At 36.3% G+C, this 19,739-nt stretch overlaps 1 protein-coding gene across 3 annotated transcripts in view; it reads left to right on the forward strand.

Moving 5' to 3' along the window:
- Positions 1-19,739, forward strand: part of NAA15 (N-alpha-acetyltransferase 15, NatA auxiliary subunit) — a 77,518-nt gene that overhangs the window by 34,737 nt on the left and 23,042 nt on the right. For all 3 annotated transcript variants that reach the window (XM_060013016.1, XM_060013014.1, XM_060013017.1), the window contains 9 exons: positions 1,171-1,324; positions 4,717-4,836; positions 6,412-6,507; positions 6,665-6,771; positions 8,771-8,843; positions 11,496-11,665; positions 13,170-13,322; positions 13,878-14,006; positions 15,116-15,329. In XM_060013016.1, coding sequence (XP_059868999.1) covers positions 1,171-1,324; positions 4,717-4,836; positions 6,412-6,507; positions 6,665-6,771; positions 8,771-8,843; positions 11,496-11,665; positions 13,170-13,322; positions 13,878-14,006; positions 15,116-15,329 — 1,216 coding nt within the window. The remainder of the gene's footprint in view (positions 1-1,170; positions 1,325-4,716; positions 4,837-6,411; positions 6,508-6,664; positions 6,772-8,770; positions 8,844-11,495; positions 11,666-13,169; positions 13,323-13,877; positions 14,007-15,115; positions 15,330-19,739) is intronic.

Consider the following 19,739-nt stretch of genomic DNA (forward strand, 5'->3'; position numbering starts at 1 on the left):
GTATAGAGCCTTACTAACTTTTTGTTTGAAATAGTTTCAAACTTACAGAAAAGTTGCAAGAAGAGTACAAAGAACTCCATATAGAAGTTCACTCACATTAACTAATTGTTAATATTTGATACATTTACTTACAGTCTCTATATTTACTTAGCTATTTAGTTTTTTTCCTGAAACATTTGAGAGTAATTGTAGATACCATGCTCTTTTACTCCTAAGTGCTTCAGTGTGGTATTTCCTAAGAATAACTTTATAGTTGTCAAATGTATACATACTGCTGTATAGATTATCAAAAAATTAGGAAATTTAACATTGATAGACTGTTATTATCTAATCCACAATGCATATTCAAAATTTGCTAATCGACCTGTTTATATCCTTTTTAGGACTTTTTTTTCCATTTCAGGATCCAGTTTAGAATCATAACTTACATTTAGTTGTCATTTCTCTTCATTCTCTTTTAATCTGGAAGTTTCAAAGGCTTTCTCTGTATTTCATGACATTGGTAGTTTTGAAGAGTCATGGCAGTGCTTTCGTAGAACGTCCATCAATTTGGATTTATTTGATGTTTCCTCATTATTAGATATTGTTATGCATTTTGGGCAGGAAACTACAGAAGTGATTTCAAGCCCTTCTTAGTTCACCACATTGAGTCACATGGTGTCTGTTCCATTTGATTACTTGGTTAAGGTGGTGTCTGCCAGGTTTCTTCACTATAAACTTGTTATTTTTTTCTCTTTGTATTTAATAAACAATTTGAGACTTTATGAATAGTCTTGTTCCTCATCAAACTTTCACCACTAGTTTTAGCATTCATTGATTATGATTCTTGCCTGAGTCAACTGTTCCTATGATAGTTTCAAAATGGTGATTTTTCTGCCTTATTCCTTCTAGATTTATTTGACATTCTATTCTTAAGTAAGAGCTTTCCTTTCTCCCCTATTTATTTATTATATGTAAGGACTTAATGGATTATTTTATTCAGTGGGTTATAAGTTAATATTGACATTATTTACTTAGTTGCTCCCTAGAAAGATATTTAGGAATTTTAAAAAATGAATTTTGTTCATCATATATTATCCTTTGACTTTTTATATGTATTTGAGTGTGTGAACAATTTTCTAATATGAAAACAAAATTCTTACTGTTAGTATTCCTTATATCCATATATAGACATCCCCTGATAAAGTGGATTATGAATATAGTGAACTCCTTTTATATCAGAATCAAGTTCTTCGGGAAGCAGGTCTCTATAGAGAAGCTCTGGAACATCTTTGTACCTATGAAAAGCAGATTTGTGATAAACTTGCTGTAGAAGAAACCAAAGGTATTTTTTTTAAAGAGTGTAATTTATTCTGGTATTTAATTATGACAAAGAGCAAAACTGAAAAATCTAGTTGCTACTGATAGTTGCATATAACACAACTTCTTGATTTGATGTCAAAATCTATTTCTTACTCATGCACTTTGAATAATTTGTAATGTGGGAAAATACACATTCAAACAATGGATATTGTTATAGGGAAAAAAATTGTGAACAATAAATCATTGAACGAAGTGACTCAGTACAATATTTTCTCTTTAAGTATCTTTGATCTGACAATACTGTAGAGTTTGATTAAGACACTGGAGGCAATTGCTCAATTTTATGAGACAGAGGATTTTCTTAGAAACTGCTTATTGGCAAAACTGGATGTGTACAACACATTTCTTTATTGTCAGTAATATATATTGATAAATCAGTCTTTACTAAAGTGCTTATGGGACATTCCTAGGGTTCTTTATGGTTTATCTGAATGTCTCTCTGAACACAGAACATGAATTGAAACCAGAGATTTGGGTTTATATGTGTGGATTAGGGTAGGAGGATGGGTAGATCCTTAAATAAAGATCTCCAGTTCTGCCGTTTATTAGAGGGTTGAGAAGGAGTCTTTGTAGTTTTAAAAGTTGAGGAACTGATTATGGAAAGTGAAAGAAAAATAACAAGTAATTGAGAATATGAGTACTTCCTAAGAATTGCCATCTGAAATATTCCTTTACCTTTGTGACACCAGGCGACTGAAGTTCGTTGGTTTCAGATTTCTTTGGCTTCCCTTGAAGTTGAACACTAGAAAGTGTGGTATCTGTGTGCGGAGTGGGTATAGCCACAATTTGCTTGATGAACTTTTCAGCAGAGGATAATGCTGCTGGCAAGAAAAGAATGGAAGTCTAAGGCGTCTGGAGCTCATTTGTGAGCTGTAGACCCAAGACAGCCCTCTCGCACTTGAGTTGATCATCCCTTAGCAGTCTGTTAGTTATAAAGGAGGAGGTTTCTGACTTACTGGAAAGATCACGAGGTTGAGAAAACTAGTTTGAATTCCTTCATTGGCTACTAACCAGCTAAATGATGAGGGGCAAGACTTGAGCCTCAGTTTCTTTACGGAAATATGTGACATTGTTCAAAATACTCTTAAGTACATTGTTTTGTTTTATTATTTTTATAACTTTCTTAGTGAGGAAGAATGACAGCTCAAGCTGAGGACTCAGAATTGACCCATGGATTTAGCAGTTTGGAAGTTACTGATGACCTTAACAAAAAAACATTCTGAACATTTGGAAGGAGGGTAGTAAAGGCCCAAACAGATCAAGTAGATTTAAATGAGATTTAAGTAGAGGAATTGAAGATAGCATGCATAAATGATGCATACAAGTAGTTTTGCTGTATAGGAAACACCTATAGGGTAGTGGTGGATGGAATGGGTTATAGGATCAAAAGAAGATTTTTACAGCATTTGCTTATACTCACTGGATAATGAGACAGAGTATGCAGTACAGTAGAGGGTGTGTGATCTAGTGGGTAAGTTGAAAGGTTGGGCTTAGATAGCAGAATGAATAGTTCATCCCCAGTAATGAGAGATGGTAGAGTGTATGGGCAAGCAGGTGTGTCGATGTAGTGGGTATTTGGGAGTTCTCTTCTAGTTGCTTCCATTTTCTCAGTGAAATAGGAAACAGAGCCATCAGTTCGTTCCACATAATATGTTTTGATATTTCCAGTGAATCAGGTATTGGGGACAGGATATATAAAGAGAATAGAAGGGAACTAAGAGTAGAGTCATCAATCGTCGGATATTCCAGTAATAAAAGGCATTGATGTTAGTGGTGGGTAGTCAGGATAATTTAGGAATTTCCTGGCGTGGGTGAGTGGGCATAGTTAGGCAGAAAGTTTCATTGTTAATTCTTATACCATCAGTTTCTTCTACAAGGGAAAGGTGGGTAAAGATTACGGGAAGGAAATGTGGATGGGTGTAGCGTAGGGGAGAAAAGTTGCAGAATATTATTTATGTTTTTAGTGAAGTAGGCTTTTGGTTAGTGCAGAGCTGACCGTTAACTTTGGCGCTGTTGACATTTTGGGACCAAGGTGTTGGAGGTGGAAGTTTCCTGTATCTTGTGTAATGTTTAGCAGCATTGGTAGCTTCTACCTATCGGATACCATAGCACCTGCTCCCCTTACTGTGACACCAAAAATGTCTCCAGATCTTGCTAAATGTCTCATGGATGGCAAAAATGCACCTGGTTGAGAACCACTGAGGGTATAAACATTAAGAATATGGGCTCATTTAGCCAAAGTGCTTGGGTTCAGATCCTGACTCTTAACAGTTAACTATCTGAAAGACCCTTGACAAGTTTACTTATGTTCTCTGCTTTATAATGACACAAATAATAGTAACCTATCTCATAGAGCTTTGAGAATTGAATTAAGTAATGCAAGTGAAACATTTAAAAGTCACTTTCACTCTCAGTAAGTGTTCATTTTTATTATCTGATAATAGAAAGGGTGCAAGGGTGAAGTCCTGGTTTGAAAATAATACGTTTGGTGAATGGGAGCCCATTAAGGTAGGGAAAAGGATTCCCGAGTAGCGTTTGAGGCTTGTGTGAGTTTGGAGCTCATATATTTCTAGTGAAACCAGTGCCTCAGTCCATTCATCTGCTGACTTCTTTTATGCGAAGGTGTACAGCAAGCAAGCAGTCGGGGTGATCCAGGCCTTAAAATTGGTAAATGAGGGAGCCTAGGTTTTGAGATTAGTTTTCATATTTGGGGCTGCTAATGTCATTCAGGGATGAGATTGGTCATGCAACCCAGAGAAGACAAGCAGTGAGCCTACAGGTTGCTGAAAGGCGTGAAGAAAAGGGAACGGTTTTCCTCTAGGGTTGGAGGGTTGGATTAGTGAGACAAGAAGAAGAAAGTCAAGATAGTTAAGTTTAAAGCAAGATGCATATTTGGTAGTTGGAAGAGAGAAAAAACAGTAGTGGGAAGAGAGACAATGTGGCCATGCTTATGGGCTGCTAGAGCACAATCGTTTCTTAGTTGATTATGGCATCATAAGTTTAGGGTATTGGATTGGGGCATTAATTTGGATTTTGAAATTGTCCATACGTTGTCAGGAATACTTGAGTAGTAGATGATGGCTTGGTGACTGTGTTCAGTGACCTTGAGAGAGTAGCCTGGAGTTAGAAAAATACCTGAATAAATTGAGGATGTGAAGAGGATGGCATTTCTACACATGAACTTTCAAAAAGGAGGGACAATAAAGTAACATGGTAAATAGTCTTGTTGAAGGGAATTGAGAACTCAGGAGGATACCAAATCTACCCACTTCCCAATATTGAAGAGGTTTTAAGAGAAAGTTTGGGGAAAACTTAAAGTTACAATCAGAAGATACTTAATTTGTTTTTTATCAGGGGAACTTCTGTTGCAATTATGTCGTTTGGAAGATGCAGCTGATGTTTACAGAGGATTACAAGAGAGAAATCCTGAAAACTGGGCCTATTACAAAGGCTTGGAAAAGGCACTCAAGCCAGGTAGCATTGGTTAAAACTTACTCTCTAAGTTTTAATTGCTTCTTTTGTTAATATATATTGTGTTAACTCAGTGAAAATCATAACTAGAAGAACTGGTTAAGAATTGGTTCAGGGACTTCCTTGCTGGTCCAGTGGGTAAGACTGTGCGCTCCCAATGCAGGGGGCCCGGGTTCAATCCCTGTTCGGGGAACTAGATGCTACATGCACGCCACAACTAAGAAGTCCGCGTGCTACAACTAAACATGCCTCAGCGAAGATCCCGTGTGCCTCAACTAAGCCCTGGCACAGCCTAAATAAATAAATAAATACTTTAAAAAGAGAAAGGTTAACAGGAGAAAAACTAATTAAAATAAAGAATTGGTTCAAAATCTGAATATAGAAGTACATTTGTGAACTTCCATTTAATATGGTAGACTAAGTGTTTTCTGAAACCTCTCTTCTACTACAAATTCAAAGAAAGAGTTGTGAAAATAATTTTAGAAACAAGTTTGAAAAATTTACAAATGTATAGCAGCATCAGAAACGTGAAAGGGAAAAGTAGAAATGGAGATGTCTCCCCAAAGGAAAGACTTCTGTGATAACCTGTGGCTATAGCAGAGTGGCCTGCCAGGGGCAAGTGAATGTTGCCAAGCTGAAAGGGAAGCACTGTTTCCTATGTGGGAAGAAGGACTCAAATAAACTTGGTCCAGAGACACTCTTCTCCCCAACCATTCTCTCCCATGAATAGGACCTGCTTGTGAGGACAAACCCAGAAACATGTCATCTACAAAAAGGCAGAGTCTTTAGCCAGGATGATCTAATTTGAAGCGAAGTTTCCCACAAGACTGATAGTGAACTATTCCTGGTACATTGATAAATGTGAAAGAAACCTTGTACAAAGAATGTCATCCTCTGTAGTAACACCAGCATTGGAAAGGTAATCATCAGTGCCAGCCAAAGGGAGAGTAGAGATCGTAGAGAAGCCTAAGATGAAGAGAGGCAATGAAATATGCACAGTTAAGAGAAAGTGCCTGTTAGGAATCTGGGAAATGAAAAACATACTTCTTGATGTGACATGAAAATCTTAATAGATTAAATATAAGGGGCCACAGCTGAGGAAAATTAGTGACGTGAAAGATTGAACAAGGAAAGTTCTTACCTGAGAGTAAAAGAAAATATAAAAGAAATATGGAGAAATGGAAGATAGAGGATAAATCCAGAAGCTCCAAGATAAATCAAAGGAGAGGAGTTAGAGGAGAGGCTGAAAAGAATACTGGAGAAGCCGTAGGTGGAAACTTAATAACCGAGCCTTTCTTGGAACTACAGTAGAGCAGGCAGATTTTGAAAGGCCACCTAAAGCAGAGCAGGATAAGGAAAATTATGTATTTTATATGATTATAGATTAAAATATGAAAATATTAGAAGTATTCTAAAATGATTGTTGATATATTTAGGTGGTTAGATTATGAATAATTTTTCCCATGTTCAAATTTTCTGTTTAATATGGTAATTTTTATATATTTTCAGAAATTTGTAATTTTCTAGAAAAATATGTTTTAATTACATATGAAAAATAATTTTTGTTTTGATTTGCAGCTAATATGTTAGAACGACTAAAAATTTATGAGGAGGCCTGGACTAAGTATCCCAGGGGATTGGTGCCAAGAAGACTGCCGTTAAACTTTTTATCTGGTAGGTGAGAATAATTGTGAAGGAATGAAAATGGTGTGATGATATACAGTATCTTTCCTTGGTTTTAAATATATGAGTGTGCATGTTAAGGTTTTAATGTATGCATTTTTAGAGTTGTCTGGGTACATGTAAGTCAACAGGATTTTCTTCTTCCAAGGTGAGAAGTTTAAAGAATGTTTGGATAAGTTCCTAAGGATGAACTTCAGCAAGGGTTGTCCACCAGTCTTCAATACTTTGAGGTCTCTATACAAAGATAAAGAAAAGGTAAAGCAAAATACAATGGTTTGGTTTGGTTTTGTGTTTTGACTGTCATTTCTTTGCTCAGTATTTGGAATAATTGGTTCTTGGCTACCTGTGCACATAGTGTACACAGTGTGAATCTGCTAACAGTCTTCCTAGCTTGCAGTTTAAATGCTTCTGTGCCTCATTTCCTTTTCATCCTCTGCTCTCTAGCTGAATAAATTACTGCTTATTTGTTCTGTCTTTTGTTTCTGATATGTACTTTTTAATGAGTCGGTACAGGGATGAAAAGTTGGTAAGGTAGTGATTTCTTCAATATTTTCTCTAATTCCTGCTCATGGGGAAACCCAGAAGTAATTTTTTTTTTTTTGGAACTAAGTTGAAGCTTAGTAATCTTTCTCCTTTTTATTTGGTAGAAAAAAAATTCTGTCAGAAGAGTTTGTTTGCTGTCCCAGTAAGTCAGCTTACTCTTTCAGCTACGTATTACAACATTCAAAACGCTGGTTAAAGGGTGTTTTAATCTTTTTTCTTTGGCCGCACTGCATGGCGTGGGATATCTTGGTTCCCCAACCAGGGATCGAACCCATGCCCCCTGCAGTGGAAGCGTGGATTCTTATCCACTGGACCACCAGGGAAGTCCCAAGGGTGTTTTAATCCTGATTTAGATTATTTTGTTTATAAGTACAGTGGCATCAGACATGTTGGCTGGGTTTAAAAAAAAACACCTTAAAGGTGGGAAAGATTAAATGTGCTAAACATTTAAACCTAAAGCATATAAAGGGCACTTATTCTGACAGTCTTTTGTCGAAAGGTCCAAGATATGGGCTTTATTGATGACTGTTTCACCTTTTTTCCCCCTTGATTAAATCACATTGATAGAATATGGTATTTTACTTCTAGTTTTGGTACAGTGAGAACGTGATGCTTGTGAAGCAATCTTGATTGTAGAATCATATATATTGTTACGAGTTTTCCCTTTATGGTTATCTTTTTAAACCTAAATTGGTAAAAAATGTCTAATTTGTCTGTGAGTCTTTCCATGGTATTTGACTTAATAGAAGCAGTTCTTTCTTTTTGTTCTCATTTCTTAAGTTTACATAATATTGAATTAAATTCTGCAATGATGATAATGAATGCAACTAATTCAAACAGGTTTGGGAAAACAAACCTCTTAGTAAGCATGTAGCTCACCTTGTGGGAGAAGAACATGGGCGCAGCAGAATAACCTAGCTGTGGCCATTCAGTCCTCACAATTTTCTGAGGTGATGGAGAGAGCTGGTGTTAACCTGTTGAGTCAGTTAAGTTGAGGTCATTTAAGAGAGCTTCTGTAGTAACAAATTCATTATAGATGGATTAAGCAAAGAAGGGAATTAATAAATTAGAAGTGTTCACAGATCTCTTACGAAGCCAGGAGTAAGTAGTACAGTCATGGCTCAGGAGAGACCAGAACTGGGACAGCCACTCACTCTCCTGGATCTCAGAAACCCACCTACGGTGCCATGCTTCTCTGTTACTGATGCTTTCCCCACGGTGATGAAATCGAGAGTGGATGCTGTCATATGCTTGTGGAATTTCTCTTTTTTACACAGTATTTAATTCTTGATTCCTAAAGTGCAAATGTTAACTGTGTTATTTATGTGAATTGAGGTAACGATGAACCAAGATAAAAATCATCCCTAACACTACCTCTTTCTGTCCAGCCTTTTCCTGATTTCTAGTTCAGCTTGATGCTTTATTTTATAGCAGGGAAAGGAGTTGCCAGTAAGTTTTTTGGAAAGTTTTGCCTTAAAACACACCTTCATAAATGTATGGTTTTAAATTTTTATCCATAGGTTAAGAGATTTATAAAAAGGTGTGTGTGTGTGTATGAGAGGGAGAGAGAGAGAGAGAGAGAGAGAGAGGTGGAGGGGGGAATCGGAATGTTTATTTAGCCCTCTAGTAGTAAATAACACATTTTGCACAAGCATAGTAACTATATATTTATTTATTTTTATTAAAGTGTGCTTGTGTGTTTGTACTCCAGGTGGCAATCATAGAAGAATTAGTAGTAGGTTATGAAACATCTCTAAAAAGCTGCCGGTTATTTAACCCCAGTGGTAAGTGCTCAAGTTTTATGTTTTAAAAAAATCTTGAAAATCTTAATATGTTGCGAAATTCTTGATCAGAAGGTCAGTATTGTTCATTATTTAGTCAGTAAGCTTAGTATATTTAAACTTTTTTTCCCTTTAAGATGAAGGTGCATTAATGTACACATTGTGTGAACTGTACATTGGTAAGAAGATAATAACAGTAGCTTATTGAAGAAAAGTTTATGTAAAATTTAAAACACCTGCAAAGCTAGATGTAATAGTATGATGACACTCCATTTACCCGCCACTCAACTTCAGTAGTTTTTACCTCATGGCCAAACTTATTTCATCTGTATTCTTACCTACTTCCCTTACTCCCATGTTATTCTAAAACAGATCCCAAACATCACATCATTTCATCCATGAATATTTCAGTATTCTAAAGATTATAACCATAATAGCATCACCATACTTGAACATTAATACTTTCTTAATATCAAAGAAAAAAGTCCATGCTTACATTTCCAGGTATCTTGGAAATAGCATTTTTTCTCTTTGTTTTTGAAGTTTGTTTGAATGAAGATCCAGGTGAAATCTATACTTTGAGTTTGTTTGCTATGTCTCTTAACCCTTTTTTATAAATCTGTAGGTTTTCCCTCTTTCTTCCTGCAATTTATTTCTTAAAGAAGTTAGTTTTTTTCCCTTGAGTTTTTCTATAGTATGGATTTTGCTGAATATACCCATATCATGTTGCTTAACGTGTTATTTCTCTGTCCTCGGGATTTGTTACAAATTGGTAGTTGGATGCACAGCTGTGCTGTCTAGTATGGTAGCCATTAGCCACATGCGGCTATTAAAATGTTTTTAATTAAATGAAAAATTTAATTAGTTGTACTAGCCACATTTCAAGTGCTGCTCAATAGCTAGTGCAAATCGAATGCCTGCCCCATTAGACAGGGCAGATCCAGAACATTTCCATCATTACGGAAACTTCTCACGGAAAGGTCTGACTGCAGGTTTGATGAGATTTGATTTGATTTTTTTTTGTTCCTTTTTGTTTTAAAGACAAAGGGATGAGCAAGATTATTTCAAGATGGTGGTGTGTTCTTTGATCAAGAGGCATGAAGTATTTGTTTCATATGTTAAGAACTGTTAAGAATTACAAGCTAGTGATATTCTACCATTCATTTTTTATTATCTTAAAGAGATACTATCTGTCATCTGCTTATGCAGTATTTCAGTTTGTATAGAAAAAGCAAGATAAATGCTGCTTTTTCTCCCCGGCCTAGCCTACTTTTTTGTTCTTTACCAGTTTTCAAAATAATGAATTGGTTTAGTAGCATTCTTCAAAGATGGCCAATACATGTTTTAAAGGTATTATTATGAATTCATGACTTTAACCATATTTGCAGTTTCAAATGGTTTAAACCTTCACATACTAGGATAGTAGTTGATAGCTTCTTTGCAGTTTGGTATGACAAAATATTCTAGCTCACCTTGTATACTGCCCACAGCAGACATGTAATCAGTTGTTTTTCCCAAGGAGCCCTGTTTCCTACAGTGGGAAAGCCCAGTATGGGACCTGGGGTGCTTATTGCTATTGAGTTGATCACTGTTTCTAGATCTCAGATGAATTTAAATAGTACTTTTTAGAAGGCGTTACCATGGTTTCATCGGTTAATCATCATGATGTTCCTTTGATTATCAGCATTTTCCTACATATTTTACAAATGTGGAAGAGGTTCAATGACATGCCCAAGAATATGCAGCACTTTAGTTGCAGATCTATCAGAACGGGAGTTGGTGAGTTCCACTCCTATTGTTTGTCCACTGAGCCATCCTACTTCTACTAGGATAAAAATAAGCACTCTGTTGCTTTCTTTGAAAGCAAATAACAGTTCTTAGATTTTAGAAATTTGTATTAAAAAATCATTTTTTAATGTGTGGGTTGTATATTTAACTTGCACACTTTCTTGTGAGTATATAAAAATAAAATTATGAACTAAAATACAGAATAAGTATTTTTACTCATCTCATTTTTGGGGTATAATTTTTATTTAACCTAAATTATGCATTGTTGCATATTCAGAATAATATTAAAATATGTTAAGAATCTTATAATCACCAAAATTCAAAATAACCACATCACAAGTATATTTATGTATAGTTTGGTACATTAGCTAGAAACCCAATTGAGCAGTCATGCCTTTCTTCTTTCTTTTTCTTTTTTTTACCGTCACATTAATGGAAATTTTCTCTTTATTTATTTATTTTTTTCCCCTCATACATAACATCCTGATCAGTATACTCGTAGTTCTAGTACAACTTGTCGTGTCCTCTCCCCCCGAACCCTCCCCTTCCCCTCCCTCCCCTCAGTTTTCTTTTTAGGTAATTTGTTATAGCTTTGATCTCATTCATCTGCCATGTTAACTATATGAAGTTATTACTATGCAAGGCATTGTGCTAGGAGCTATAATGATGCAGAGCAGAAAGCGTGGTCCCTTCCAAAGATTTTATAGGGTTAGAGCTAGTTGCATAACTAGATGCATAAATCACATGGTTTGAGCTGCTTCCCTTGTTAATAAAGATAGAGCCACTTTGCGGTGGCTAGTCTGTTACTAATATCTCTAATGACTAAGCTTGCTTTCTTTCCTCCCCCGCCCCCCCCACTTTTCAAAGACGATGGGAAGGAAGAACCGCCAACCACGTTACTTTGGGTCCAGTACTACTTGGCACAGCACTACGACAGGACTGGGCAGCCGTCTGTTGCTCTGGGGTACATAAATACCGCTATTGAAAGTACACCCACGTTGATAGAACTCTTTCTTGTGAAAGCTAAAATCTATAAGGTAAAAATCTTTTCTCCTCTTTTGTTATGAGGCAGTGAAACACAAATTAAGAAAACACATGCTGTAGAGTCTGAATGCGGTAAGAGAAATGGCATATTTGATAGCTCGCAAAACATGGAGCAGCAAATATAGTCCATTTCTCAGTCTGATTACTTTGAGACTTGTCATGGTCATGCTCATTTGCTCACCCGTCTATATCTGTTTATGCACAAACAAGTATACATATATACGTATGGTCATTCATATATATGGTTGTTCATACACATACCTGGTTATTTTCTTGGTTTTAAGTAGCAAGACTATAGATAATAAATAATTACATTTGCTGCGAAATGTTTGTTTCTATTAACATTTCTGTAAGATCATATATATCAGTATCTGGTAATCTTAAAACGAAACTGAAGATGTCTACTATGAATTCTACGTATTAGCTCTTTGCCGTTTCAACTCCTGGGTCTTGCTTGAGAAAAATCATCTTAAAGTTGCCGCTTTACTATCTTAATACAAATATAATTTAGTAATAAAAGCTCGTGGGGAAGAGATTGTAAACCAATAATTCATTTACCAAAAAATTATGAAATTAAGTAATTTTTTTTTGAAATTAATTAATTTATTTTTGGCTGCGTTGGGTCTTTGTTGCTGTGCGTGGGCTTTCTCTAGTTGCGCCAAGCGGGGACTACTCTTCGTTGTGGTGCACAGGCTTCTCATTGCGGTGGTTTCTCTTGCTGCGGAGCCTGGGCTCTAGGCGCATGGGCTTCAGTAGTTGTGGCACGTGGGCTCAGTAGTTGTGGCTCACGGGCTCTAGAGCACAGACTTGGTAGTTGTGGTGCACAGGCTTAGTTGCTCCGCAGCATGTGGGATCTTCCCAGACCAGGGCTTGAACCCGTGTCCCCTGCATTGGCAGGTGGATTCTTAACCACTGCACCATGAGGAAGTCCCCCAAGTAATGTTTTAAAAGCACTTTTTTAAAGCCAAGTAAGGCTCATTAGTTTTGTGACCTTCCCAAATGGACTAGTTAGACGAAGTAGAATGAGGATCATTGTGGAATGTCCACCAGTGGTCCTAATTGTAATGTTTCCATGGTTCTTTTGGAGTAGAAATTTGACGATCCGTTTGCCTTTTATGACCTTTACAGTAAACTTTGTTGTTCTGGCTTAAAGATTTTGATTATTATCTATTCTTTGATTCAATGATTATTTTTGAGTATTCACTATGTGCCAGGCACTGTTGTAGTGTGTAGTCAATGAGGTTATAACAGTAGACAAAATTTTTAAAACAAATCTTTACTATCAGAGAGCTTATATTCTGCATCGCCAGAAAGGTATCAGAACTTATATTTCTGTAGAATGTATGCATCTACGTTGATTAGGGTTGTAAGAGACAGAAGATTACTGTTTCTTCCATTTGTGTTTTAGTTATTTATGAACAGGAAACTAATTACTTGCATAGTAAAATTAGCATACTCTGAGTGGTTTATTTTGCTTTTGTACCCTGTTATTATTAGCATGCTGGGAATATTAAAGAAGCTGCGAGGTGGATGGATGAGGCCCAGGCCTTGGACACGGCAGACAGATTTATCAACTCCAAGTGTGCAAAATACATGCTAAAAGCCAATCTGATAAAAGAGGCTGAAGAAATGTGCTCGAAGTTTACAAGGGTTTGTACAGCTAGTTTTCTTGCTTGTGAAGAAATAGTTCATGCTTGTATACCTTGTTTATTTTTCAAAATTTACGTCTGATATTTTTAATATCAACACAGGATTTTAATTGAATTGCCTTGTCAGAAAAAACTGAAATCAATATTAGTATAGAACATCATTTTTTAAATATGGTTGTACAGTGGGTTTTTAAACTCTGATTTATATTGATGTACGTTCAGTTGAAATTTTTAAGGGCGAAGGGAACTAATACTAATTGAACATCTGCCGTGTGTTACTGTTCTGTTTCTTATGTTACTTTCCATCCCCAATTATGTAGACCTTTTGATTAATCATTTACAAGGGTGTATGTGTGTATTTTTTTAGTGGTTAGAAATACAATTCTAATTTCTTTCACATATTAACTATTCCCTCTTACCCTGAGAATGGTTTAAAAAATTAGAAAATTATTTTGAAAGAATTCAAATCAATTGACCATCTTTCCTTTTTAAATCCTATGGTGGAATAATGTATTTGATAAGAAATTGTCTTTGAGTGTGTGTGCTTTTCATATAGGAAGGAACATCAGCGGTTGAGAATTTAAATGAAATGCAATGCATGTGGTTCCAGACAGAATGTGCCCAAGCTTATAAGGCAATGAATAAATTTGGTGAAGCACTTAAGAAATGTCATGAGATTGAGAGAGTAAGTACCACATACATAAAAGTTTCTCATTTCATTTTGTTACACATTGAAAGTTTTGAGGAAATCCTATAGTTTTTTTCTCTTCTCTCACCTTATAATGTATAGTAAGTGATTTCTAAAAACCAGTGTTCATATTTTTCAAGTTTTATAATGGAAATAATGTAGACTATATTAAGCAGACTTCCCCATTGTCTACTCTTCCTGCCAGAATTTATGTAAGAAACTTAAGGGAAAGTTTGTATCTTGGCTGCGTTTTCATTGACTTCTGAATGTTTCTGCTTCATTAATACATACAAAGCTCATCAAGCTATCCCAGAAACGTGTTTGTTGTGGGGTTGATTGGTGGTGCCTTATGCCCTGATAAATATTATTTATAAGCTTTGAAGCCTTTTCACAGTACTTCTGTAACCTATGTAATTCCTCACGTTCTGATAAATTTATTCTTTTCTTAGTCCTTTTCACTTCTGAGTCATTTCTATCACTAGTGGTTGGCTTTCATTTTTTATGATTTTCATATATAAAAATAATTTATATAATTTCATGCTTGTTCTGTTATTGAGTCGAGAACCCCAGAGCTTAGTTGAAATGTGTTAGCTTCCGGTTGCTTGACTTACTCACTGATTGATTTCTCACCCACGTACCAGCATTTCATTGCATAGGATTCAGATTTGTATTCTCAGAAAAATTACCAAATACTGCAGTATTAAAATCCTTTGCAAATTGTTCTAAAGACTGAATGTTTAACATGTAAATCTACTGTACTGCACTATTATGTATGCTAATAAATTCTGTTGGATTTGTCCTGATAGCTTTATTTAAGTATGATTAAGGAAGGAATAATTATACGTATTTTAAAGCATTGTGTTTCCTTTCATTCAACAAGTAATTCAGTGCCTAAAGTATGCCATTATACTATGCTAGGTGATGGCCAATTATATTTGCTTATTTGATATGCAAAGTATTTAAATTGAATTATTGTCATTTTTAATATTTTTAAATTTTACTGATTTTTTTTCATGCCTGAGAAACAAGTAATTCCAAGGCTTTCATTTTTGTAGTTTCTTTGCTATTGCTATACTTCACTGTAATAAAAAAGATAATTTTGTTAGCATTTTATAGAAATCACTGATGACCAGTTTGACTTTCATACATACTGTATGAGGAAGATTACCCTTAGATCATATGTGGACTTATTAAAACTAGAAGATGTACTTCGACAGCATCCATTTTACTTCAAGGCAGCAAGAATTGCTATAGAGATCTATTTGAAGCTTCATGACAACCCCCTTACAGATGAGAATAAAGAACATGAAGCTGATACAGGTATAATAATGAAAGAGTTCTTATTGTTTCTGTGGTGTGTATGTGTGTACTTATGTTTTTGTGTAATGTAGATTTTTCCTGAGCCTTTTTTTTTTTTTTGCTGTGTTGGGTCTTTGTTGCTGCACACAGGCTCTCTAGTTGCGGCGAGCGAGGGCTACTCTTCGTTGAGGTGCGCAGGCTTCTCATTGCGGTGGCTTCTCTTGTTGCAGAGCACAGGCTCTAGGCTCGTGGGCTTCATAGTTGTGGCTCACGAACTCTAGAGCGCAGGCTCAGTAGTTGCGGAGCACATGTGGGATCTTAGTTGCTCCACGGCATGTGGGATCTTCCTGGACCAGAGCTCGAACCCGTGTCCCTTGCATTGGCAGGCAGATTCTTAACCACTAAGCCACCAGGGAAGTCCCTTTCCTGAGCTTCTTATTAAGCACCTTGTGGGACAATGTTATACATGCTTTAGAAAATGGTGATGACCATTTTGTGAATTTTTCTAAGCAACAAAAGAAAAATACCGTTTACGTTAGTCTTTCAAAAGTTAAGCAAGAGGGCTTCCCTGGTGGCACAGTGGTTGAAAGTCCGCCTGCTGATGCAGGAGACACGGGTTCGTGCCCCGGTCCGGGAGGATCCCACATGCCGCGGGGCGGCTGGGCCTGTGAGCCATGGCCGCTGAGCCTGCGCGTCCGGAGCCTGTGCTCCACAACGGGAGAGGCCACAACAGTGAGAGGCCTGCGTACCGCCAAAAAAAAAAAAAAAAGTTAAGCAGGAATTTAATTTGTAACTGATCACTAGCTTTTAAGGAGTTGAATTTCATGAACTTTACATTTAATATGTGGTTTACCCAGTACTATAAATTGTTAAGTACAATACTATTTTTATATTAGTGTTGGAACTCCACATTAGTATTGGCCGTCAGTATATCTAGTTATTTCTCCTTTTAGTAATAATTTATAATTAACCTACTAAAAGGTAAATATTGCTTGAACACTAAAACCCAGCTTAGAATTAAGCCAGTAAAATTGCTCAATGATTTACCATTTGACCAGTTTTAACATGCCATTTTTATAGCAAGATGTCAGGATGTGTAGGGAGAAATCTTCCTTAATTATTTGGGAAAGGATCTCAGCATAAAAGTGACACAGGAATGTAGAAAGATAAAAATTAATTGTTCATCCAAATATTTTGTGACATTTTCTTGGCAAAAATGTTACAGGAGTTGGGACATAAAAACTGTGTCAGATTTTTTTTCTTCAGTCCTGAGTTTATGCCTCTCCTGATGTTATGGTTGGTTACTTTCTATACTTCCTCCTTCTAAAGTCCTTTGGATCTTTCTGTTAATTTGTTATTAAATTATATTTCCTGTTGCCTAAGAACAATTTAGAACTTTCTGAGGTCACATATAGAAACCCTTGTACAGATTTCACTTGAATCTCTATCTGTCGTTGCTTCTTCAACTGGCAAGAAGATACCAGTGAGAATCTACAGGACAATTTATCATTGAAGCTGAGAGCAGTGATCCTCTGGCTTCTTTTGTTTACCTTCCTTTTTTAAAATAAATAAATAAACTTATTTATTTATTTATGGCTGCGTTGGGTCTTGGTTGCTGCGCGCTGGCTTTTTCTAGTTGCGGTGAGTGGGGGCTACTCTTCCTTGCGGTGAGTGGGGGCTACTCTTCCTTGCGGTGCGCGGGCTTCTCATTGTGGTGGCTTCTCTTGTGGAGCACGGGAGCTAGGCACATGAGCTTCAGTAGTTGTGGCACGCGGGCTCAATAGTTGTTGTGGCTTGCAGGCTCCAGAGCGCGGGCTCAGTAGTTGTGGCTCTTGGGCTTAGTTGCTCCGTGGCACGTGGGATCTTACTGGACCAGCGCTCGAACCCGTGTCCCCTGCGTTGGCAGGCGGATTCTTAACCACTGCGCCACCAGGGAAGTCCCTGTTTACCTTCCTGTTCACTCTTCCTGCCTTCCACCTGTTCTTCAAATTATGCAAATAATGTACAATTAACTCTTAACATACAAAGTTGAAACAACTTAGAAAAATAACTAGCAAATGTGAAAATCCCCTTTCCCTTTTCTCCTACCCACAGGCTGTCTTCTTTCAGAGGGCTACCCCTATGAAACGTTCAATTTCCTTTGTGCACAATTACCATTTTCAGAGCTTGATGTGCACACATGCTCTACACACACCTTTCAGGGTAGTTCTTGTGGTTGTTTGTTCGTTTTATTTTTATAGCCCATAAATGGGATGATATGATTCATAGTGTTTTGAAATGTACACTTTTTCCCCTTCATTTTATAGTATTGTTCCATGTCTGGGCACAGCTAATATCATCATCAGTCATTTTAATGGCTCTGTGGGAATCCATGTGGGTCCCCCCCAGCCCCTTACAGTGTTACAGTAAATGTCCTGTAGGTCATCATTATGCACATATTTTATTATGGATTGTTAGGAGTGGAAATTGCTAGGTCAAAGAGTATGAGAAGTGTATAAAGTGGCCTTCCATAAAATGTTTTTATTGCCACCAACAGTGGACTGATATTTTATTTTACTGCTAACACTGAAAATTGTCCATCCTTTACATTTTTGTTACTTTGGGAAGAACATCTAATTTATAATTCCTAGATTTTTAAGAGTGGAACACCTGCATACGTTTTCATGTGGCCTTTAGGTTTCTTATGTGAATTGCCTTTTCATATCTTTTGCCCATTTTATTTTGAAACTTCTTGGTTCGTAGGAGTTCTGTACATACTCAGGACTGTAATCCTTATTTATGTGTTGCAAATATTTTCTTCCTGTCACTTAGGTCTTATGTTTGTTTACAGTGGGTGTCTTTCTTTATGTAAAAGCTTTAATTTTTCTGAAATCAAAGTTGTGTAGTCTTTTATGGTTTCTGGGTCTTGCTTAGAAAGGCTTTTCTCCTTCAAAATGTAAAATATATTTATAAATATCTTCTATGTTTTCTTATATTATTAACTTTGTTATTTTTACATTTGGCTGTTTAATCATCTGGAGATAATTTTTATATGTGATGTGAGGTGGAGGGTAGCTTTTTTCATCCCCACATAAAAGACTGCTGACTCCTAAATAGTGCTTATTGAATAGGTTGTCCATATTCCCCACTCTTTTAAAATGCCACTTTTATCCTGAAGTAAGCTCTGAAAAAATACTTTGGTGGGTTGTGGGCATGGTGTCTTGTTCTCACATATATTAAAACTTAGTGTGAAGACACAGTAAAACTATGTTGTATTGACATCAGTACACGGGTTTCTCTTCTTATCCATTTTTCTCTTCTTAATCTAACACTATGTCTTTCGATTTTTCTTGGTTTTACATGTTAATTTTTGCTTATGTAAGAACTGTAGAGTTAATTGATCTTCCAGAAAGTTTCTTTTGGAGTTTTACTTTGAATTGCATTTAACATATAGATTACTGTTCGGGGATCAGGAGATCTTACACAACATCAAGTCTTCGCATACTAGAATGCATGTATCTCCTATTTATATTTTAGTGTAATTGTTGTGTTGTAACTTTAGCAAATTTACTCTTAGCGTTATCCTTACATGTCCCCCTTTCCCATTACAGTATTCCAAATGAATATTGTTATAGTTTTTGTATGTTGGTATCCTTATTGAACGTTGATACTAGGTTTAGTAGATTTTTCAGTTGATTTAAAAATTTTTTCTACGTAGGCCGTTATATTAATCTGTAATCAGTTTAAGTATTCATACCTCTTTTTTTCCCCCATGCCTTATTGCATTGGTTAGTGTTGCTGAAATAGTGCTGATTAACAGGAACAATAGTTTGCTTGCTGCCATTTTTTTCCTTAGACACAGTGCTTTCTAATGGTTCACCAAAAAGCTTGACATTTATAGCAAAGATCTGGTAGGTACCCTTTATTTGCTTGAGAAGTTATCTTTTGCTTCTCATGTTTTTACCCTTTCAGTAAACTTAAGAGTCTTCATATGGCCAGATTTCTTTTATTTTGCATTCTTATGTGTATGTTAGTTTGGCTGGGTAGAGAGTCTAGATTCAGATGGTATTTTCTGTGTATACACATATACATGCATATGTGCACATATACACAAACACAAATTTTTTTAAAAAAGGTAATGCAATATTCTAGCGTAGTAGAATTTTCCTTTGGCTCCTCCTAAGCTAAAATTTTGAGTCTCTATTAAGTTCACACAAGTACTAGCTAATTTATGTAAACTTGAGATAGTGCGTATCCAGATAATCAGCACTAAATTAAGTGAAACAGGATTTGGACTCTTAATGTCTATATTAATTTCCTGTGTAGATTCCTTTCTCTATCGTGGTGTGGCAATTATTGTGAACTGACGAGTCCTCTTAAGGCAGTGAGAGGCATTACAGAATAGGGTCACGAACTAGCCTGTGGGCCAAATCCATACTGCAGTTTGTTTTG

Source organism: Delphinus delphis, chromosome 5 (genome assembly GCF_949987515.2).
Source record: "Delphinus delphis chromosome 5, mDelDel1.2, whole genome shotgun sequence".
Taxonomy (NCBI): Eukaryota; Metazoa; Chordata; class Mammalia; order Artiodactyla; family Delphinidae; genus Delphinus; species Delphinus delphis.